The sequence below is a fragment of the Megalops cyprinoides genome, chromosome 1 (assembly GCF_013368585.1).
Source record: "Megalops cyprinoides isolate fMegCyp1 chromosome 1, fMegCyp1.pri, whole genome shotgun sequence".
NCBI lineage: Eukaryota > Metazoa > Chordata > Actinopteri > Elopiformes > Megalopidae > Megalops > Megalops cyprinoides.
Genome location: NC_050583.1, coordinates 24,546,484 through 24,571,430, shown reverse-complemented (window position 1 = coordinate 24,571,430; position 24,947 = coordinate 24,546,484). Strand labels below are relative to the sequence as shown.

Here is a 24,947-nt window from a genome sequence, read left to right as displayed (position 1 = left end):
ACAGCGCCATGTTGTTACAACGTCATTAAAGGAGGTGGGGCGTATTACTTTGTGGTGACGCGTGGACACAACCGAGTGACACGGACACGGACTTATCAGAGACCACTATCTCGTGACGTGACACAATTTCTGTCCAATAATGACACCGAGGTATGATTTTTTTTTTTCTACCCTATAACACGGACTTGCCGACATGTCTGTAGTAGTGGATGCTCCAATTAGAGGACCGTGCGCGTTGAGTGAAAAAGAACACAACCGGTTCAGGAGCGCAGTGAAGAGAAAAACAACGTCGATCAGAGAGAGGAACGGTTGTAAAAAATAACGAGGTTTTGTGCGGTTATCACTGTTTTGTGGTGACAGCCTCCTCTGCACCCAAAGCCACAGATTTTCACGTAATCAAAGAGAAGTCACTTTTATAGCACCCACTATTTTTTTTTACATTTTGCGGTTCAGACACATGAAATCTGCTACCTATAAAGTAAAATAGTGGTAGCAAATATCTGATTCTCCCGGGTAATGGGGTGGGAACCAATCCCAGTGCAAACAAAGTTTTTCGTAATCTAAAAACATTTTTAATATGTGAAACAAATTGTTTGTGAGAACTACACGTCTAAGTTTAAAGGAACTGAAATGAAAATGATGAAATGGTATGATGCATGATGCATCTGGACCTGGAATAATCTTCAAAAGGTATTGCGACTGAAAAGAGACCATACCATTATATATATAAAACTTTTGATAGAAGATTACTTTTCTGCATATTTGTAGTGCTTATAGTTAATCCAGAAAAATACATTATCTCTTTGAAAACTTTGTCAGTCATCATAATTTTGTTTTGTGCGTTAATATAATGTGTAAATACTACTTCAGTTTTGGACTAGTTCACTTTTTAAGTGGGTCTGCGTGGTTAAATAAGTATTTAGCAATAAGTATATCAATTTAAATTGTTGACCAAAGTTGCACTATCCTTCAGAAAAGTGGAAGAGGATTAAGGGCAAGAGGGCTGCAGGTCCACCCTCAGCAACTCTTGAAGTTTCATTTATTATATTATGTATTCTCTATTATGTATTGTAGCCACAACTTTTTGAAGACTCAAGTGTATTCAAACTGATTGAAAACAAAATGATCAAGGAATTACCTTTCAATTTTATTAACCCAAACTTACACTATTGATAATGAGTAAAAATTGTGATTGTGATTAAATGTGATTAAAATCACATTTGTTGACATTGGTAATGTCTTTTGTTCTAGTAATCTCTCATGCAATTGTCTACAAGGAAATGTGTTATAATATCCTTGATCATGTCACCCAATGAAGCCTTGTACTTAATAATGTTCTAAAATGATGATTATATAAATGTGTGTATGGTCTAAAGGTTTTTAAATGTCAAATATGCATCAGTATGGCTTATAAATAACATTATTGTAAATTCACAGTCAACAAATGTGCTGAAATGCTGAAAGTGACAGCCCTCTGCATGGTTGTAATTGGCTATGACTGAAAGTCTGAGAATTTTTAACTGGTCAGTAAGACCATCATGTGTATCGCAATATATAGCTTCACAGTTTAGATTGCCTCTAAAACAGTGTTTTCCATCAAAAAAGACACTTAGTCTTACCATTCCTCTGTTAACTGTTTGAAATGTAACATACAAAAACTTGAATCCTTAGTAATTCTCAGATACAGTAAAATTGACAAAATGTGAAATTAGGCTAAAGAGAATGTGTCAAGTAAAAAAGCTTCAATATATACTGTGTATATTGTGTCTTCTCCGTTCTTCATTATTTTGTCTTCTTTTCTTCATTATTAAGTGTCTTTAAGAAGTGTAAACTTTACATTATTCCTTTGTTTATCTGATTTGATATTTAATAGAGAAAGACCTACTTTTGGAGTTGCAAACCTTGAATAACTCAAGCAAAAAATGTGTCCTGGTAATTGCAAGTCAAGTGGGCACATGAAGCAGCTGCAAACGACAGAAGCACACTGGTAGTTTTTGACACTAGAGAAGAAGGTCACTCTCACCAACAGATTTCTCTTTGCCTCCAGCTAAAACGCAGCTCTCACAACCCTCAGGATTCTTTCTGACTTCCTCAAGATGGCCATGACTGACCTGCTTGCTGTGTCTGACATAACTTCTGCTATCAATGCTTGTCAAGGTATTGAGGGAAAGTCTTAAAGGAGCTAAGCAGTTTGTTTTTAGTGATTTGTCTCATTGTAGCAAATGATAATACAATCATTTCATGTGGTCTCCTAATGTGTATGATTTAATAATAACCTTTAAAGATGATTTTGATGTGATGCTGTGGAGTGTTGTGGATGAATGGGTATGTTTCTTAGGAATGGAGGAAGGAAGGAAATGGAATCAATACTTTTGTCATTAGTATTAGATAATAAGCAATAATGTTTTTTTTTCTGTGCTTTATGTCTTCATCTATACAATGCAGGGATTTTCAAGCAACAGTCAGATCATTATATTAACAGTTTCAGCAACCTATTTCACTAATAAAAAGCAATATTGAGTTAGCTGTATGTCTGTGTATAACTGTGTCCAGACTGTAGACTCCATACAGGTTATTCAAATGACAGTGGCAAAGAGAAGCTCTTCTAAATGACCGTCTTCAATGGGTGGTTGAATTCACTATGGTTTTTCCATTTTGCTTTCAGCCACTGATTCCTTTAACCCTAAGGTCTTTTTTGCCATGGTGGGTTTGTCCAAGAAGTCACCGCTGGAGATTGAGAAAGTCTTCAGAATCCTGGACCAGGACAAGAGTGGCTTTATTGAACAAGATGAGTTGCAGTTGAGTGACTGCAAAAGGGTAGATTAACAGAAAACCTGTGGCTGTGGGGCCTCTCCTCCCTTGTTTTTATGGTCTCAGTACTGTCTGATTTTAACTGAGCAAGGGTGTTATTGTACGTAAATGTAAAGGGATTGAAGTAAAACTTAAGTCATTGGAACTTGTTTCTCATTCCTCATAAGTTAGAAAATGAGGAAACCTCTCTGCATTCCAAATGGAAATACAGATAATGGTTCATATGTTCAAAGTTTGGTCTGAAAACCATTATAATCTCCCAGACTTTTATCTGCTTTGAATTTGAGCTGCTCACAGTATTCATTCATTGTACAGCTAAAGGGTAATCCTGTAACATTAAGGGTGGAAACATGTATTACTGTATATCCCAGCATACTTCCATTCCTTTAAAAGTTGCTTTTAGCTTTGCACAGAGAATGCCATAGGAAGAGTAGGTTTTGATATGTTTGGTTTTCTCATGCTCTGTTTGGGAGTTACTGGATAGGCAGCAGAACTGCAGAAAGCAAAGCTCTTGGAGAGCTGTTAAAAACAAGGATCTCCCGACAGGCATTAGAAGTTAATGGCTGCAATACATGTTCGCTATTTTGCTTTTTGCTTGAGTTTCTCAGCAGTGTTGATGTGCCTTTGGCTTTCCAGGCTGTTCCTGCAGAACTTCTCCAAGGGAGCACGAGCTCTGACCGCTGGAGAAACCAAGGCATTCCTGCTGGCAGGAGACATGGATGGGGATGGCAAGATTGGATGGGAAGGTTGGTGACCAACAGTAGTCCATATTACAAGGGTGGGAAGATCTCTAACCTATGATGAGTGAAGGTCTACAAACCGACATTAAGGCTGTAATGTCTAAATGGGGTTGAGAAATTAACTGTGCCTGTGTAATTCATATTTTTGGTTGTCCAGTGAAGACTCACCGCTATGCATGCAACTTGTAGTGTTATAGTATTTGTAATTGTAATTGGGCATTGTGTCTAAACCATAATTCATTACTATTTAACAGTTTTAATGCATTGTAATGATGTGTGTGTAATCAAGCTTCTACCAATGCATTTAAGTGAAATTCACAAATATAACAACGTAATGAACATTGCACAAAATTGCTGAACATAACCATGATAGCAACTCATTATAAAGTCATGTCATAAAATCAAGCACCTTCACATTAAATTCACCATGATTTGTGTATGTTTTATGTATCTTGGAAAGCACTAACACGTTTTGTTTTTGTCTGGTGATTTTCAGAGTTCTCAGCCCTGGTCAAGGCTTCATAAAGACATGATACTGATTTCACACTTTATTTCAAGTCAGTGAGAGGACTATATTCTGAAGGTTTATGTTTTTTAACAATCTCACTTCATTGTTACTGTGTTTCATTTGGTTTACTACATTTTACTTTCTACATTTTAGTGGTTGTGCTGCAGTATGTTCTCTACACATTTCTCTACACAGTTAAATATATCATGTCCTTACATGGAGGTTGTTCCGTGGCATATATTTAGACATAAATAGAAAATAATAAATGTGGCAATGAAAGTAGAGAGCAATAGTCTGCAATTCTTTGTGAATCAAGAGTAGTTTTAACATATTACCATTAGATATCTGCTCTCTGTTGACATTGCGAAATTTCTGCTGTAAAAGAAACAATATTATTATTTTTGCACATATTTAATTGTACGTATTGTAGGTTTTATGTACATAGTATAATCTATTGTATTATAGTCTACATTATTTTAAATAAAAGGCAAATAATCACCTTTATTAAAGAAACTGGGGTGGCTTACTTACATTTGAGTTTAACAGGTGAGTTACAATACCAAAAAAGATACAGAAAGCAATGCAAGCACGTTTCATTGTTAAACAAAGATTGAATAGAATTTGGGAAAGAGCTAAGCTATTTCTGTGCATAATGTGTGGTGAACCTACCTACTACCAGAGTCATCAATAGATTTTATCTTATACACTCTTATCACACCCCTTTCAGTTTACTGTTAACTATACTTTTGGCACTGGATAAACAAGTGCTTTTGTTTCACATTTGTTCTGGTATTTTCTTTTGTGGACAGATGAGGTAAAATTCATTCACCCTGTGCAATATTTCCATTTCACAGTTTAGTAAGACTGACCATTACTGACAGTATTTCCAAAGATTCCATTCCAGACTACCCAGAGTGACACCAACATCTGCACATCAAAAAAAAAAAAAACACTTTTTGTGTCTTCTGATTGAAAGGGGTCAGAGTTTTGGAGCACTACAGACAGCAATTTGTATTAGTATTAGCATTGTATGACCCATTCAAATACCCTTGAATTAAGCTGATTGAATTTATGGTTCAAGTTAATTACCTTAACATAAAACAGCCGTGAATATCAATGGATATGTGGCACCTGATTTTATGGAAAAAAAAAAAAATCTGTGTCCATATACAACCATTAGGTAATAATGGTAGGCATAATCTGTAGTTAAAAATGTTATGGAAGATATTGGACTCAAGTAAATTTGCAATGGCTAACATAAATGTACAATGGCTACAAGCGAAAATAAGTTAAATGAATTAGGGTTTTAAGGTACCTAAAACCATTCTGGATAAAAACAAGCTGCTGAACACTAAATACTATAGAAAATGGGTATTTACAGCTAAAATCACATGGATTTCTGGACGGGTACAAGGGTCGAGTAAATTGAAGGCTCTGAATGTTTCACGGGTAGTAGAGGCCCCGGCAGGGGAAGAGAACAGTTTTATTAAAAAGAAGTTCAGTCATGGATGTACTTATGTGAAGTATCAAAATAGTTGCTGAGAAATTACTTGTAGTAATATTGCTATGAAATCATGTGCATTTCAAGTCTGTACATAAATGTGCAGAAAGGATAGCAAAGTCCAAAATGGCCAGTGTGGCCGCCTTTGTGCTGGTGATAACACAAGGAGGAATGGTCCAAACCAAAAACAACATTCACAACAGGAAAATTCAAAGAATTGATTCTGACATGTTCCAAGCAACCAATTTATTGACTGCAGCCATGACTGCACAAAGTTTGAAAAGGCTTAACATCACGATGAACAGACCTGTTTAGTCCCGCTTCAGAGAGATGAGGGAAGTGTAAAGACATTGTGAAAGTAGTATGTTCAAGTGACTGTAGAGGTGCAACAGTAATGTTTTACTGGAATGACCGGTCTATGCACATTTTTATTATGTTTTGCATTAATGGCTGCAATTTGTAGCATTTGCTTATATTGGCATTGTTTCCGTTTTCTATAAATGCCCTTAAGCCATTTTCAACAGAAAAAACATTCTGTTCTGTGATCATTTTGCATTTATTAAATAAAAATAGTGTCGATCAAAGTTGGATATGATTTTAGCTTCACTTATCAACCAAACAAGGCACTATATATGGGGGTTTGTATTTTGGTCATTTCAAAATTGATGTACCTTTTGGTAGAATATTTACTTTTTACAATGTACTCAAATATGACTAGAAACCATGTATCCATTTTGTCCATGTCACTGATGAAGTGAAGAGTTTTGGTTGTTGTATTGAAAGTTTGAGAACAATGGACTTCTCTCTAAGGATGTGTTCCAAATGTAGCTTTTATTTTGCCTTCAGATTTTCTGGCATACATGAATAACCACATCTACCCAGTTCTTACTCTCTCTGCTCCAAGCCCCTGGAAAGAACAACCAGACAATCCCTCTGAAAAAGAAATTTGTTATGCAAAGTTATGTAAAGTCCACCCTCTCCATTCCATCAATGCATCTCCTTGCATCAGTTCAAACTTGTGTGGATGCTCCTTTAGCACCTCGCCGGAGGTTGTTGCACGATCCCCTAAGCTTCTCTAGGTTGCATTCCAAATACTGCATAAACATGGCCTGCAGCTTCACGGGGACCACGTTCAGCCTAACCATGTTATTCACTAACTCATGTGGCAGACATAGTGGATTTTCTTGCTCAGCTGATCACTTAAATCTGCCTTGTCTGTGTTCAGAAATAAACATGGAAATCATTCAAGTCTATTGGTAATTTATCTGGTGCTGGAAGTGAGCCCACTCAGTGAAAGCATGTCTTCATTTCTGTTTTGAAATCCGGAAAGCAGTCTTTGGCTGGAGCATAGTCAATGCAGCATGTTTAATGCTGGGGTAAATAATTACATTCCACCCCATGTCAGTCATACTCATATTAACTGACTTGCGCTTTTTCTGGCGTCTATAGCTGCCTTGTCAGTGTTAGTGGATGTAAAGTTAGTTAGCTTTGCAGAGATTGCTTACATTTGAATGGTTATGCACTTATGCAAAGGAAACCTTGTATGTCAGTTTCAGCTCTGGAGCGAACTAATCATGATTAGCGAAGTAGCCTCACATTTGCAACAGTGTCTTATTAGTGTTTTGGAAAAGCCATATGTAATGTCAACAGATTGGTGCTAAATTGCAATTAAAGATTGAGAAAATTTTGATTATTTTTATCAGTCATATTTTTAAAGAGGTGAATATGCAGCTTAGATCACCAGCGATGTGTGTCTGTTTGTGTTATGCCATAGGAAACACAACTGGTTAAATAGTTCAAAAAAATAACATTTATATAACAAATTATAGGGTGGTGCTGAGTAAGTCCTCGGTGCTGTAACATTCATGCTAACACAATTATTTAAATGTCAACTCAAAATATTATTGTCAGACAAATAGCTAAGCAAAAGATTCTGTAGGTTAACATAGTGAGATAAGCTAAGTTATAAGAATTAAAGTTATAGGAATAAATTATAAGAATCAAAGTAAAAATCTCCCTTCTGAGTAAGTAAGCATTTTGTCTTACCCAGCAGCAACAGCAATATGTAACAGGGTATTTCCCCTCAAATCAGTGGATTTAAATTGTGTGTAATATTAACAATCTTGCACAGCAACTGTTACACAATACATCCATTTCTTTCCTAGACATTGACTTATTTTGTCTGTTGCTAGTAGTGTAGTGTGAGATCTAATTTTCAGGCACATAAAACAGTTTTAAATGGAGATACAATCCTGTATGTTTGCATCAATTTTAATAGATCAATTTTAATTCTGCATAAGCAATCAAGCCCCGTGGATGTGTACATCTTTGTCTCCCCAAATTAATTGAACCACAATAGTATCTGTCAGACAGTATATCTGGCTTCCAGGAGCTCTTGAAGTACTAGTGGGGAAAAGCAAGGAGTGTTTTGGTAAAATGTGAAATGCTTGTTGGAATACCTAGAACGGAAGCAGGACTGGTGAACATTTGGACTGGATTTTGCCAGTCTACACTGCAAATAAACTTTTTAAACTTATTCCTTGGTTGATTTTATTTCACTCTTCTCTGTAGGTTCATCCAACGTTCCCATTCTATGGTACAATATATTTATTTTTAGAAATATTTAGGTCTGAATGTTTACTACTGCTTGTTATAAATGAAATTGCTGTAATTGATCGCTTATTTCAAATGCTAATCAAAATTGTGGCAAAATACTTCTTACATTGTATGAAGTATTAGCTAGTGCTCATTCCCGCAAATGATTGTCTACATGTAATGACACAGAGCAAAATAAAATGGTAATTATCACAGCTCACCATTAAAGGGGTGTGTGCAGCAGCAATAAGGTGTAAGCCACAGAAGTCGCTAGTCATGGTTGTGGTCATTGTCATGATTGTGGTCATCAAATAAGAGGTTCAATGATCTCACAGAAAATCAAAGCAATGGATCAGCAGAGACTTTTCACTATCAGCAGCTAAACATATATTTTGTACTTAAAGCCAGTAATTAAAGTACATATGGTGCTAGATGACACTGCCTGTGCTTAAATGAAGTTTTACTGTAATTGCTGAAAAACTGTTTACCACGATAATGCTAAGAATTCATGTGCATTTTAAGTTCTGTGCTGTTTGTTCAAGGTGGAAAGGAAGGACTGTCATGGCAGGCATAGCTATGAGTACACTGCAAGTAAGGCACAGAAATGTGGGTTTCTGGCAGAGGTCTCTGCTGTTAGAGTTGAGAGTTTGAGCCGTTATGTTAAGAGTGTTGTACCTTGTCATAAATCTTATGCCTCAAAGACACACGGGAATCCCTATTCATTCACACTGTGTGCAATATGCATTTTACTGACATTTCCAAACCAGCTTAAAAACACAGCTTAATAAACCATAAGGATGGTGTACTAACATTAGCAGGCCATTTAGTCCATCATCATTTTGCTAAAAGATAAATTAATGATAATGTATTTTGTTAATGGTGGCTATCATGCAGTATCATACATTACAAGCATGTTGTTTAAAATTGTTCTGCAAGGTTTAATGGTTGTTTCATACTTCATGCATACAAAGCAGGTGCATGGCAGTGCTGCCACCTGCTGCCTAGTCACAGTCTTGACATGGTGAATAGTTTTAGGTATCAGAGCCAAGTGTGAACCAGTTACAGAGCTTTGTCCATACCAGTCATTTGAGTATTTACATATCATCTGTGTAATGATCAAGGTTCATTCATTAATAACTACAACCATTATCACTGTATTGTAGAAAAACAAAAATCAAGTTCTTGTAATAAATGTGGTAAAATTATCTTTCGAACTAAAATGAAGTTTTCATGTATGTTTCTGTCTTGTGTTCAAAACAATATAATTGCTAATATATCAGACAGATTTATCACACAGGTGAATCAAATTTAAAAATACATTTTATCAACAACAAATTCAAATTTGAGATTTTCCATCAAAGGTGAAGCAGTAACACAAATTAACCACAGACATTTTGACGGGTGTTACCTGCTGCAAAAATCTGATTCTCATCATAGTCTATCAATGACATCAACAGAGCAATTTCACTCCAACTTATACAAGCATACAATACCACAGCTCATCAGACTGGCAAGATTCACACAATATAAACAGGGGAAAGTGCTCTTCAGAGTGTAGTGCTTCAAGACTTCTTGTTTAGGACATCTATAATACAGATTATCTCTTGCTGTGTGCATTGAATGTAGTCTATATCCATTTCTTCCATCCAAAAGAAGTATGGTAATGTTGGCCACACATAGGTGCATTTTGTAATAGCCATAACAGTTGCTATTCTGTGTATGCATGATATGGGTCTCATGTCGTCATATCATTCATAAAGTTTCAAAGTATCAATCTGCTTTACTGTAGACCTTGTGTAAATGAAAATTTTCATTATTATCATTATTTCATTACAATAGCATCCCGCAAAACCATAATGAGCAACTGGCTGGATTTTTTATGACAAGGGAAAATCAGAAGTAGATTCACTTTTATTTTAAGTAGCATAAATCATGTCTTACAATATCAAATACAAGTAGTGATTTGCAACTACACTTGAATAATTTGAGTGACAAAGTCCTGCAATGCTCATTTGAGATATGAGTAGCCTTTTTAGAATATGCCTTTGCATGCAAGTGTGAAGTTGGATTTCTATTTGTTTTGATTTCACACTGCTGAAGATTGTTGTCTAGAGCTGATTTTATATAGACATTGACTAAGGTGGTAACTGTTTTACAACTATTGCGGGTAAACACTGTCAATATGAACCAAAAACAAAACAATATACTAAGAAAAGAAAGATATGCAATTTTATTATTCTAATGTGTAGTCATTCATTTCTGCAATACTTGACAAACACGTCAATCAAGTGAAATACGTAGTGACACAAGTGTAAATAGGTCCTCTATTTTGAGTTGACACTATACAATACAGTGTAGCTAGCAAGTCATGATGAACATACTATTAGTGTTTTAATGAATATAACTTTTGTAGAGTACAAAATTGTGTAGACTACACAAACTACATTGAGCACAAATGCGCTAAAAATAGAAGCTATTAATTATTAATAGAAGAAAAATGGAAGCTATTAATGCGGTCATTAATAAGGTCATTGTATCCAATAGCAAACAGTTTGGCCTCAACTGTTAGAAATTATTATGAGAAAACATATTGTTTTATGTACCTCCCTTTTTTATATTTTTGAAATGAGTGGAAACGTCAGTTGAAACCATTACGATAAGCGAAAAGTGCTTGGAGTTTGGATTGCACCGCTGTGTCTGCTGTTCGTCGTGATTTAAAGCCAAGAGTACACACGTGCGCAGACAATCGGAAAATTCATTCCAGGTTAAAGACTTCCTTAAAAATCTCTCTTGGGAGATTGGCAAATAAGGGAATGAGAGAAATGGAACAATACAAATACAGCTTACTAGTACAAGTTGAGCTTTAAAAAGATTCGACCGGGAAAGCAACAAAACCATGAAGTCTATGCTGTGTGATTGTTCCGCGTTACATGCAGTTGCCTGATGGCACTGTCAATGTAAATGACCCCACTGCCAGCACAGGCTAAACGAGCTTCTCCGCGTTATGTAGGGTCAAAATCTGTATCGCCAGCAACTGGCGTTTCATCTATATCAGCAGCGTGTATTATTAGCTTTGCATTGCAGAATATTAAGGACTTTTGCCAACACGCACATTTTAAGTATCTTCATTTATGTAGATAAAAATAGCACGGTCTGATTACTGGACACATTTTTCAACCAACCTCTTCGCATCTGGTGTCTGTTACCTTATACCTCATATTTCGGGCGAGTGTAAGTATATAAGGTTGAGAGGGTTGGCTGAGAGACCACTGCAGTTGCTCGCTTCATCTCACCGAACCCCACTCTAGCCCTAAACACAACTGAGGTGAGTCCCCTTGGAGAAGAGAAAATCTTCAGACAAGTGTGAACTCTCCTGGTTTTACTTTTTCTTTTCCACCTTTGTAATGGAACTGCAATGGTCAACTAAAATTCGCACACGACTTACAACGATTTATTGAGTTTTGGCAATGGACCAGCTCAAAGAAAGGGATGGACATGTACAAACCTTTCCGCAAGGAAACAAATGAACTCTTCTTGCAGCAAGTCTGGGATTTGCCTTCAATTTGATCACCAGTATTTTCAAGAGAGATGGACTCTCTAATTAAAAATATTATTCAGTTGAATCATATGGAAATGACCATTAACAACCTAGATAGCCACTGCATAATATTCGGTGGTGTATAACGATTGCTGCAATGCACTTTCAAAACTTCCTTTGAGTATCACTGAGTATTAACTGTAAAGTGTTGGTTGTAATTTGTATCGTGCTCGTTAAGTCAGAATCTCGGGAGACATACATTCTCAGCTACAGGACTGCACAGACCAAGTGCTCAGAACCATCATGCTCATAATCTTAGGCAGTCTTTTAGCGATAGCACTATTAAATGTGTTAATATTGCTGTGGTTCGAATGACCTGAAGTGTTCTTTTCTTTTATAGCTAAAATGGCATTCGCCGGTGTTCTGAATGAGGCTGACATCACTGCAGCCCTGCAGGCATGCCAAGGTAACTGGACCACGAGCGGAACTGGACCCGCCCACGGGAACTACTGCAGAGAATCCAAACTGTGCTCGAATAAGACGACATCTTCTATTTTATATATGACATTTAAATATATACACCTGATTTATATACATATAAAATACATATATATATATTTTTTATAAATGTTTATATATTTTATGAATTTTATGTATTTATAAAACTGTAACTTACTGTTTTCACATACGCAATTTTGGTATACATCAGATATACAAAATTAAATATAGATTATATACACTACATGATATATTTATTTATTAAAAGCAGGTAAAATATTTCAAGTGACTATTATAAATACATATATGCAGTGTATGCCATGTAATGTATACCAAAACTGCATATGTGAAAACACTTATATGCTGTATACTTTTAAATTTTATACATAATTTAGCATATATTTAGAAATCTATTTCTTTCTGAATATATTTCATATTTTGACATTTCCACACAATTGTTTCACAATACAAGCAACACTAATAGTCATTAAATGTTTTCCAGCTGCCGACAGTTTCGACCACAAGGCCTTCTTTGCCAAGGTCGGTCTGACTGGCAAGTCCCTTGATGACATCAAGAAGGCTTTTGCAATCATTGACCAGGACAAGAGTGGCTTCATTGAGGAGGATGAGCTGAAGTAAGAGCACCCCTTATACCATGTCCAGTGATCCTTAAACTGGGGCCACAGGCAGCAACAAATATTGCCACTACAAAGAATGCTTTTAGCAAGCCAGCAAGAAGGGCCAAGTTCTGGCCGCATTTTACTTTATAAATTTGCAGCAGTCTCCTCTATATTTACCACTCAAGTTATTTCTTTTTCCCTTTTCCATTTTTAATTTTACAAAGAGATCATTTTCACTTACAAAGCCCAAGTAGAGATATTTGCTTGAAAATGTGTCTGCTTGTTTTCCCATCCAGGCTGTTCCTGCAGAACTTCTCTGCTGGTGCCAGACCATTGACTGACGCTGAGACCAAGACCTTCCTTAAAGCTGGGGACACCGATGGTGACGGCAAGATCGGAGTTGATGGTGCGAAGAACTGCAATTAATTATGCAATTTTTAACCATTATTTTCTTCTTTTAATTCTTTTTGCTCTGTCAATTAATTTGTTTCCTCTCATCTTCCCTTGCGCAGAGTTTGCTGCTATGGTGAAGGCATAAATATCAGCTGACCAATGCCTTGTGCCTTGATGGAACAACTTTGCCCAAGACCTCCCCTTCTCATCTGAATATAAATAATTTTTATACATTTGCCTGTGACATGCCTGCAGACCGTTTCCTCTCTTGCAGCACTCTGTCCAAAGTGATGATTGTAAATGTAGTGCGGTTGTTTTTCATGTCTTGAATATGAATTTTGCTTACTGTAAAATCTGATGCACTTTTGAGGAACAAAAAGAGAGTAAAAGAATAAATATTCTTTTGCAATAGAATGTCTTGTTTTTCTTTTCTTTTCTTACTTATGTGCTCTTGTTGGCAGCCTTTCTTTGGAAAGCATAACTTTCATTTTCAACTGGAACGCTAAAATATTTAGTCAGACAATTATGCTGATTTAAATATTAAATTCAGGAGAATGGGCATAACAAATAGCAAATAATGTGCTGAACTGAAAAACTGAAGTGAAAAAGAATAATTTTGGGGTAGACAATGGCTTCATTTTAAAGCTGCCATTGTTGTGTAAGTGTTCCCAGAAACAATAAAACTGTATACAGTTGGGAAGTGATAAAATAAATTTCTCTCATGAGACTCATGGTATGATGCTGGTTTGTGCTTTACACTGGGTCCTACATGAAGGAGCTGTGAAAAAGCCTGAGAGTGATGTACTCCACAAGAAAGTTAAACAATCAAAAAAATCTATAGAGGAAAACATATCCAGGGCAGTAAACAATAATTAACCATTTACACAGCTTTTTATAAGGATTTTGTCCTGGAGCAGTTGAGGTAAAGTACCCTGTACAGTCGCATGTCAGTTACCAAGCTCCCCCAAGGAGTGATTTACATTTAGTACTTTAGGGGATGACCCGGGCGGGGAAGCCATGTTCCTGGAGGGCTCCGTGGTCTGCTGGGTTTTGTTGTGCTGCAGTACTTAATGGATTGACTTCAATCACTAATTGAATGAAAACCTCAATTGGATTCCTATTGTAAACCAGTAGCCACTTGGATTGTAACTCATCAGGATCAAGTCAGGATCTGATTTACATATGAAACAGCAGGTGTGGAGACTAATTGAGGACTCTCTCCTCAATTAATGATTTAAACCTTGTGCCAGGTACAATGAAAACCAACACATCCCACGGCCTGCCAGGAGCAGGGGTTCCCATCTGGGCACCACCTGATGATTAAGTTAACTTGTGGTAGGGCTGGAATAGTGTTATGCTCACACTCACTGGTCTGGGAGTGTTGTGAGCCTGGTCTAGCACTGTTGCTCATTTAAATTGAATGGCTACACTTATGGTCTATTGTGATGGAAGTTGCTCTGGATAAGAGCGTCCGCTAAATGCATGTAACGTAATGTAAAGATGTCTTAGCTTCATGTCCCCACTAGATGGCAAGAGAGTCAAGGATTGTTCACCTTCAAGCCCATGATGATCCGTACCAAACAAAGAGAGAGATGAATAATTGTGGGCTGTCCAATGATTCTGTAAAAGCAACACGTCAGACTGCTCATGGTTACGTTTTAAAAGACCAAGACTTAAGATTACAGCAAATAACATTAAAGGAGAAATGGATGTCACAAGGGGTAAACAATCCTGAATGGTGAACATCCTTGACAACCTCTGAAACACTGTGCTCTTTGGTCTGTAGGATGCCACTGTCCTTCACAATTTCTAGGGGCATTTTAAGGCATTTGTAGATGCGTTTTTCAAGCTTGTAGCACTGGAGAGAGCCTGAATTCTTAGCAGGTCACTACTGAGAGGAAATGCATGAAGCAGAAATTGAAAAGTCTGGGATAGTAAGTGTTCAATATTTGCCTTTTTCAGTTTTGTTTTTTTATGCGAAATCATATGCAGTATGCCATACAGGCAGCTAAGTTGACAGAATTTAAGTTGACAGAATGTGAGGGACTGACATGTGTGATGTCCTGATGTCATCAGTGGTGTTCCATTGTTCCCACGACTTTATTCAATGAACTTTGTTCTTACCCTGTAAGTTACTCTGAGGGTATCTAAGTATCTGCTAAATGTAAATGGGAATCAAAACCCGTTTTGGATGGAAATTGTTTAAATGTCTCAAGCCAACAGTGATTGGTCTTGATGTTGACCTGAAATACTGTATGTTGTTATGTCATAAAATGAAGGGGTTTCATTCCATGATCTGATGTCATGGGCTCCCATTATGGGTCATGCCTGATAGTTGAGCAAGCGAACTCCTCACATGTCCCTGAATCAAAATCATCTGCAAGCTATCTAACTTCAAAGTTACCAACCAATAGCGGAATAGTCCTTTGCGGTATGGTCTGGTCACCCAGAGATTCACCCCACTGCACATTCCTGCCAGTTACAATTACAACTTTCTTTTGTTACATGGATTATTGATGGTCACATCACAAGTGGGCCTGTCTTAGGCCTGACATGTGTACGACATCTCATGGGAAAGATAATTAAGCCCATAATTAAATCTTAATGTAGTCATGTTGCAGCCGTCGTCTCCTTTCCTTCTGCATTTTGCGCTTGTTGGAAATCAGTAAAAGTTGTCCCAGAAATAAACTGACAAAATCAAAGAAACATAACTATGTTGGCCTCTTTATACAGTCTGGTGCACTTGATGCTGTTGTGATCTTTAAACACTGGGTAATTCTGCAAAGCTACACCAGCATCAACTGCTTGAGAGTGCCACGGGATATCTGCAACTTCAACTGCCACTCAGTGAAAAAAGGCAAGAAGACAAGACACTTGTAAAGAAATTAGCAAATGCAAATGAATGAATTATTCCACAGTAACAGTATCGGAGCAGAAGTATCAGTATGGTCGGTGACATCAACGTTGGATGGTAAACTGCACCGCTGGATCCGGTGTCTGCCTTCACCCATCTCTTTTTCACAAATGCCTGGTCTTTCCTCCTATTGGGTTTCTCACAGCAAACACATTCTATCCAGCTGTGGTCAGACTTGCATGATGCAATGTGGGTTATGGATACAGCTCTGTGGGGATAGCTGAGCCTTTAACACATTGTTATTATTTGGTGTGTACAGGTTCTTCTTCTCAATACATGCATTGCATGTGAAAAAAATTGTGAAGAAGAGAACCCTAAAAGTTGCAGGACATTTTATATTGGCACATTTTAAGATTCCTCATGGAGGAAGAAGACTTCTACTTCAATAGTTCTTATTACTTTTTATTATTATCTTAGTTCTTATTATATTATTATTCCTGTTGAATGCAAAGAGTCAGTTATTGAATTCTTACACAACTTTCCACTGTTGAACTAAATTGTATTACATATATATGATGCAGTGGAATTTAGTGGCCAGAATTAGGCTGTGCAAAACAGGCTTTACGCTGCTGTGGCTACTGTGTGCTAGATATACGTTTCTGGACTTTTTATTTACAGGCATTATTTTTCAAAACATCTTTAGAATGAGAAAGGGAATGTGACATAGACATATGCACACATACATACAAATATACACCACATGCGGTATGTGGCTTTGTTAGCAAGGTAGTTTGAAAGTATTTCCCCCACTGATGTATATTCAATGTTCTAAAGCAACCTGGTCACATAAAAGCCAAGCTGCTATGGTACTGTATGAGTTTATCAAACTGTGCCAGGTCCCAACAACTTACCATCACCACTCCATTGACCGTATCAACTTTATCATAAACTCAGCTGCAACTTCCCTTTGTCCATGTTGCTCGTGCCCAGCTATGCAACCTAGTGTAATCTTGTCTCTTTCATTGGTGTCAAGCTTCTTCTACCCCATATCTGAATGGAATCTTCAGTTTATTTATCTGCTTTATATCGCCCAGCATTCTTTGCAGAATACTTGGGCATATCATCAGCATAACACACATTCTTGGCCCTGCTGGGTAGTACTCTATTCATACCTGTCTAATTAGTATCTTACTATGTCCATGTCACCACTTAAGAGATTGATGGTAGCATTCCTGCTGTTAAAAAGAATGTTCATTACATTAAATGTTCTTAATAGACTTACATACTTTAGCATATATGTCTACATGTTATCCCTTTGTACAACAGGATATTTACTTATCGATTTTAATATATTTATTTATAAAGCAGGTTAAGCCCATTTACTCATAGTAACAACAGTAGTACTCCTCCTGCAACCTCTGGGTTACAAGTCCACTACAACACAGAGGCCCCAGCATTCTACATGTTCAGTCTGATCTGAAATATTAATGCTAATATTCTTACTTAGTTCATAAGCACATAAGCCAACAATTTTCTGAATTATAAGGCCACATTTTATGCAAGAAAAGGGAAAGATTACACTGTTGGGACATGAAGATAAGTTTGATTTAGGTTATACTGTATGTGGATCTAAAGGAGTAAGGACATGTGCTGGGGCCTAACAGTTTTATTGTAAGAGGCAGAAGTAACGCAAACATCCCTCTTTTTGTGTTTTGGTTTTATTTTATTTACAAAATTTGAAGAAACCTTAGCATAATCACCACTTCTACAATGTACAGTGAAATTCAGAAAACTATGTGGGGCAATATTGTCTGGCCAGGTGGTAAAACATTGTTATTGTGATGCTTAACTTATTACTTGTATCTGTATACCTGGTATCATCTGTCTGAAACATTCGATTCCAAGGTACCACTTCAGTTTTTTTCAAAGGCATTTCAGACCTCTGCTTCATGCAGACAAATTGTTTCAGTGATCTGTTGTTTTTGCAAAATATTTTAATCATTCTGTCATGTGTTTCAAAGGTATGCTAAATGAAAGACAGTGAAACAAAGGATGTTTTATTTGATCTACTCAAATATGATTGGAAAAAACTAAGTAGTAAAATTGCAACCGTTCAAGAGGTTTGTGTCCTCTCCTACTGGTAATTCCCGGCCTTTGTTTACCGTAGTACCTTCGCATTCTGTTTGCATCTTGAAAGTTCGCTGTTACAAGTCAGAAGCAACACAAATAATATTATTATTAATATTAATATTATCCATGAAACACTAATTCAATCCACCAGTCAATTACTCAATTATTCATCTCTGATAAGTTCCTCCTAAACAAATGGGAGATATGCAGAGAAAGTAGTCTTTCTGGTCATGCATTTTTTACTGCCCATATTTTGTTATTACCAAAGGAAAGATGATTTTTGACAGTTGATCTTTTCTGATTAATTAATACATTGCTTGCCTCGTGAATTGGGAAGAGTGTTTGATGCTGGCATAAAATATGAATGTGTCCTTTACACAGCACAAAACCAACTAAATTTAAAATGCAATCATGCTGTGTGCCTCTCTCTGATCTCCTTTGAGGTCAAACTGTCTTAACATTCTGTGATCAATGAACACAGTTACGTCTATTACATTAGACAAGCTTAGAGATGATACATGGATAATCACACTCCATCTGTTGTGTGTTGTTCCACACAGGGCAGCCAGAGAATTAATATTTTGGAAATTACTTAACAGGCACAATCTGCTTATTTTTTTAAATTTGACTTTTTTCATTCATTGATTTTTTTAAGTGAAGTCATGAGCAATCCAAAAATAAATACTCTCTCAAACACCAAGAAAATTAGCTCTTTGTGTGTGTGTGTGTGTGTGTGTGTGTGTGTGTGTGTGTGTGTGCGAAAGAGAGAGAGAGAGAGAGAGAGAGAGAGAGAGAGAGAGAGTGCACATATAGCACTTGTCACTTAATTTGCCATCTCCACGGGCGTTACGGATGCTTATAGACTATCTGCATTCAGCTGCAGGCGGATATAAATAGTAAGGGTTAATTAGTTAGGTAAGAAATTCGAGAAGGGGTTGGCAGTAAGAATTTGATACACAAACAGGTAACTCAAGCATTGCTCATTGTCAGTACAATCAGACCATATATAAATCCACTTTTGCAGGCAGCAGATACCACATAGCCTTACCTCCCGTCTGTACTCGAACACCGTCTGGGCGAAATCTGTAAAGCGGTAAGTAGATTGCCATGCGGAAACACAGACACTGCTTTCTATTGGCTCACTGCGTACTTGGACACGGAGGGATGGATCGTGTGATGCACCGATGGGAAAGTGCTTGTGAATTGTCGCTGTCATGATTTAACGATGGGTGTACAGCTGTACAGCCTAGGTGTTTGTTGGGAAAAGTTATTTAACAGTTGAAGTTTTTGTAAGTAATTTGGTAAGATCCTTTGACTGTGGAAGGGAGCATGGGAAAACAGGGTTCATAGCTAGATTACTTGAATGTAGCGATTACACTGAGACTTCATATGAAATGCACGGCGATTTTTTTGTCAGTATTTGCTATTTGGAGCAATTAAAAAAGCATTTGCAATTATGCGACTAATTTACCAAATAGAACGCGAATGAAAGGTGCTTTTCTCTACAGAGGAAAATGCATCAGTATAAAAAACTATTAACCGAGATTAACCGAAGCAAATAAGGAGATAATCATTTTCAGAAACTGATTTGAGAATAATTTTCAGAGAAGAGAAGTATCGTAAAGATAAATGTCTGACCAGGGGAATTTAGAAGGTCTATCCACGACAGGAGATCGCCGGCAATTGGAAGAGGAACAGGTAAATCATTTACACATGGAAAAAGGAAGGCCTGGACTGTTTGTATTGCTTTCATCCATTCTACACTTCTATACACAATCTTATAACTTGCTCTACTTATGTGAATGTTTTTTTTTTCTTTCGACAGAATTAATATGTCACTCACGTCAATCCTTTCCGCTGAGGCCATCGAGAATGCTATCAAGGATTGCCAAGGTACGGTCTTTTAAGCGGAAATTTTATATGATTTCATATGTGATGTAAAACAAGATGCAATCAATGAAGAGAGCGAGTGATAGCAATTCGTGGTTTATAATTCAACTGTAGATCTATTTACCAACTTTATTTTGGTTTATATCTTTTGAGTTCAAAGCAACATACGACTAAAGAAATTAACTGGGAACTACTTTTATTACTCCACATCATTTCCCTTTAGTTAAATATGTCTTCTTCAGTATTTGGATACCTTCGCACAACATAGAATGGTGTGTTAAGGATAAATGTCAATTCTTGTTTTAATGATGTGTAGCTTAACTTTAAAATCAGCATTCAATGCTTTGACAATCAAGATGATATGCATATTAAGCGTTATTGAAATCTTGTTGCTTGAATATGGCTATGTTAAGTTTAAACAGTTCAGAATGGTATCATGTGTCTGCCTTTCCAAACAGCCCCAGAATCCTTCACTTACAAAAAGTTTTTCCAACTGTGTGGCCTTACCAAGAAAAGTCCTCAAGAAGTGAAAGACGTTTTTGGTATCCTGGATAATGATGGCAGTGGTTTCATCGAAGAGGAGGAACTCAAGTTAGTGCATAATTGACCATAATCTGTGTGTTACCCTTTACTGTCATCAACTGTCCATATACATGAGTGTATCAGTCAGTCTGAATCTGCTCCCCAATCTGGAGAATGTTGGTTGATACTGAATTTGACACTGATGATGAATTTTCTGCAGTGACCTGTGTGACCAGTTTATAATGCTTTATTTAGCATAAAACTACACTGGGAAGCCTTGAAATGCAAATGTGTCTTTTAAAATGTGTATTTGACCATTTAGTCTTTGGAAATAAGGTGAAAACATTACTTGTCCCCTTTCTAAAATCATCTGTGGACCAGAATTATCATGTGTATGTTGTGTTTGTGTGTGTGTGTGTGTGTGTGTGTGTGTGTGTGTGTGTGTGTGTGTGTGTGTGTGTGTGTGTGTGTGTGCGCGCACGCAACTGTGTGTCACCATTTGTCAATGTGTGTCTGTTAGGTTTTTTCTGCAGCGATTCTCCCCAGGGGCTCGCCTGTTGACTGACAAGGAGACCAAATCCTTCCTGTCAGCTGCTGATGATGATAATGATGGCAAGATTGGAGTGGATGGTGAGCAGCTCTCTCTGATATTCAATTTGGTTACAGATTTTGCAAAAGACAAATAAAACCTCTAAGGCATACATCATTTCAAATGGTAACCTGATTTATTCCAGATCTTAATAACTATGTTGTGATCACAGCACTGTACACCAGATTCAAGCAATCAAACAAAATTAAGGCACTATGACTTTAGTTTACTTAAGTAGGTAACCCAGAGGTTTGTAATTAAATCTGTCACCATGTGAAATAATGCAAAGAGGCTGATTGAAATTATATACTTAAACATAAGCCTCTCCTGTCCTTCTGTGGTGTAGAGACTCTTGTGGATCTGTGACAGAGTGACTAAGAGAAATGTTATATATATTTTTCACATATTTCCAGAAGATTATCTCCACGTCCTCTTATGAAGAGTCAGGCGTTTTTTCATTTGACTCATTCAATCTTACTTCAGTCAAGTTTTTTTATTCCAACTGGAAATAATGTACTGAAGAGTGTTCCATGACAGTTTGATTGCAAAGGGTGCTATACCAAATGAAAGTTGATTGCTATCCCTTTTATGTATTTGTATGTTTTTACACAACGGTTATACTGCCTCAAATTATTTCCTTGTTTTATTTTCCACTCAAGTGTTTGATTGAGTAACAGATGCAGCTATTAGAAGTATATGGCCTTTAACTTGAGTGGTGGTGTGATGTGCTGAATATTAAATATGTTCCATGCTTCAAGGTTTAGTTTCTTTACTGGCTAACTTAATTTTAGAACTAATATTGAAGGAACATAGCAAGAACCCAGCCATAAATGTCAGAAACAAGGGGAATAAAAGAAGACAGATAGAGTACTTAGACAGAAGGAGTTCAGATGATGTTTATTTGAATGAAACAAAGTCCTCCATATTTTTGAAGGATCAGGAGCTTTGCAGAACAGGGCCAAAGAACCAGATTAGCATTTACCGCTCTCATAAAAAAAAAATTGAATTTACCTTGTAGGCTGTGATACCGCTTTTCATTTTAGTCTGTGCTTGAATTCAGGAGAGGGGATATTAAATTGTGTCCCCATAACTCTATTTGTATCTGCATCATTTTGTGTCAGTTGTGTCAGTGTAGGATTGAGGGTGGGTCGTATGTTTGATAAATGACATTCATACCAAGACTATGATATTAAAGGAGTCATAAGTCAAAATGACCAATGACAAATGTTGTAAAAGTTTTTTTCTATGGCATTCATTATACAAGGTATGTAATGTTTAATAAGGTGCCATTTGAGACTGTATGCACCACATGTTGTCACCACTATGTGACACTGGCACTTGTTAATATTTGATTAGTGCTGTCCTGTTTGTACAACTTTTCCTGCCACTTTATTAGATGCACTTTGCAAGTTGCTCTGGATAAGTGCATCTGCTAAAAGGCAATAATGTAATGTAGTGCAATATGTAATGATATCACAACAAAGCAAACCTATTTTTATGCTTCATTGTCAACCTTGTCACAGCTTTCTTAGCAGTAACGCTGTTGTATTTTTCTACCTTAGAATTCCAGGCCATGGTTCTGTCATGAAGACTTCAAGAGAGCAAAGAGAGCAGGTCTCTTCCTTGTCCCTCTCCAGTTCACTAATTTTATTTGTTTTTCTTCATCTTCCTGCTTTATACCTTCTGTACATTTCAAAGTCCCTCTTCCACAGATACTCTCATGTTTTTATTTGCCTTTTGAATACATTTTCAAGAAATTGTGAGGTAGTGTTGCCCAAGTGTCCCAATAACAAAAATCATTGAACAAATAAAGAAATACATTTTAACACTGGCTCCTAGTGTTATTTTGAAACTGTACTGAAAATAGAGATCATTTTTCAATCTAACATGAAGGTTGTTATGGATATGTACTCCATTGATGTAAAAATTACATTTGAAAAATAGGCAGCATATGTGTTATCTTTACTTTGCTGCATGACATGGCACTTGAAGGTAGCAGAATAAAATGCCTCAGTCCAGGATTCAGTTTAGCTATTGGTCTCATCTTGATTTAGCTAATTCAGCACAAGAGTATTAACAGTGAAAGGGTTCTTTTTAAATTTGAGAATGTACACAATATCTGCTGTGTATATGCTGCTAAGGAATGTTAAAAAACATTTGACCTCTCACCTGAGGTGACACAGAATGGTTTCATTAAAATATCTCAGTTATGACTTGAAAACAGACTTCTCATAACATTTAATCACAATAGCCACATAAATAAAATTGAGTTCTTAAGTTAATTTTGCTACAGTACAGTACAGTGGTCACAATGATACATTTAGCCTCAACATAGATTCTGATGTAGAATTTTTCATTTGTGCTGCTATCCTGTGTTGTTAATTGTCACAACATTAATTGGTGTAGGATAGTATGCAAGGTGGAGGTCAAATATATTACAGATTCCAATCCATAATAACTTAACTACACACATATTCCGGACTATAATTCTTTATATTATCAAAGGGATAGCCTTTCAATGGCACATTGCATGTTCAAAATTGACTGTGGGGCATGGTTGAAATTTGTGTACTTGTAATTCAAGAGGGAAAATGTATCTGTCTTTCCTGTGAAAAGGCACATTGCATTCCTGAGTGCTTTAGTCTGAGTATGTGAAGAAGCCATCCTTATTTGACAAAAACAAAATTAACTACAGAGGCACAGTGTACTTCCAATATGATTCTGTCAGAGCTCACAATAACGTTTAGGAAATGCAGCTTCGAAGTGAGCATTTCCTGCAAATGCAAGTAGTTTTGATGTAATTAGAGTAAGTAGCAGAGAAAGCTGAGGCTATGACCTTGTTTGACACCTGGCTCTTATATCAAGTGACACCTGACTTCTGCACTGCAAAGCTTCTGCACTGTACACAGCAGAATTAACACGCAACAGAAAAGCCTCATCTGTATTAGTCAATGCCCCACTGCATTGTCTTTAAACACTCTTTGTTAATTAAACAAACACAGCATTTGTAGAGAACATAGACTAATATGTGGACTTAATAAGCTAACATATATCAAAGTATTTTATACATAAAGTAAAATTTATACAATTTATACTTATACAAAGAATCAGCCAAGTCAGTTTAGTATTTTTCCTCATTGAATAGTTTATGCCAAGTTGTACTTTGAACTCTGAACACAAGTAGAAGTTGAGTCATTGGGCCATCAATACAGTTGAACCTTTAAGGTCTGTCTTTATTCAAATTGTGTGAGCACTTACAGAACGAAATGCTCCTGTCTCTATTTCTGTGTGTGTGTGTGTGTGTGTGTGTGTGTGTGTGTATGTGTGCATGCGCATCTGCATATGTATGCTTTCAGGATATATTGCAGTCCCTAAATTAACAGAAATTTAATATTTCACTAAGGTGTAGCAATGTATCTCTAAGAGTTTTTGCTGATATTCTCCAAACCAGTATTTGTAATTATAGACACCACCATGTGATATGACAAAATCTGATTAAACAACAGGCCTCTGTCAACGCAGTTCTCCAGGTATTTCCTGACATATTATTGATGTCAAAGGAGGAGACTGAGTTTGTCGCCAATCTTCTTGTTTGGGAAGCTATTCGTCATAGAAACCACTGAGATTATTGTGAGAAAATTGGTTATTATGTAATGTCAGTATTAGATTTGAACAAAATACTTAATCTGTTTTTTTTTTTTATCTTTATCACTGGCAACCTTGAGATGTGCAAACTTTGCACAGCATTAACATTTGAT

The 24,947-nt window shown here is 36.7% G+C and overlaps 3 protein-coding genes across 3 annotated transcripts; all 3 read left to right on the top strand.

The window, feature by feature from the left end:
* The first annotated feature begins 2,096 nt into the window (after nucleotides 1-2,096).
* LOC118775286 (parvalbumin, thymic-like) lies at nucleotides 2,097-4,076 on the top strand. The gene is made up of 4 exons (XM_036525124.1): nucleotides 2,097-2,157; nucleotides 2,666-2,798; nucleotides 3,448-3,557; nucleotides 4,048-4,076. Exons 1-4 carry the CDS (start codon nucleotides 2,097-2,099, stop codon nucleotides 4,074-4,076), a joined length of 333 nt encoding a protein of 110 aa, XP_036381017.1.
* Nucleotides 4,077-11,408: 7,332 nt separating this feature from the next.
* LOC118774453 (parvalbumin beta-like) lies at nucleotides 11,409-13,618 on the top strand. The gene is made up of 5 exons (XM_036523799.1): nucleotides 11,409-11,480; nucleotides 12,094-12,159; nucleotides 12,694-12,826; nucleotides 13,108-13,217; nucleotides 13,324-13,618. Exons 2-5 carry the CDS (start codon nucleotides 12,099-12,101, stop codon nucleotides 13,347-13,349), a joined length of 330 nt encoding a protein of 109 aa, XP_036379692.1. The 5' UTR covers nucleotides 11,409-11,480; nucleotides 12,094-12,098; the 3' UTR covers nucleotides 13,350-13,618.
* A 6,399-nt stretch (nucleotides 13,619-20,017) lies between these two features.
* Nucleotides 20,018-22,777, top strand: pvalb9 (parvalbumin 9). Its single transcript, XM_036526846.1, has 4 exons — nucleotides 20,018-20,081; nucleotides 20,537-20,669; nucleotides 21,121-21,230; nucleotides 22,752-22,777. The coding sequence occupies exons 1-4, from the start codon at nucleotides 20,021-20,023 to the stop codon at nucleotides 22,775-22,777; spliced, it is 330 nt and encodes a 109-aa protein (XP_036382739.1). The 5' UTR covers nucleotides 20,018-20,020.
* The last annotated feature ends 2,170 nt before the right edge of the window (nucleotides 22,778-24,947 follow it).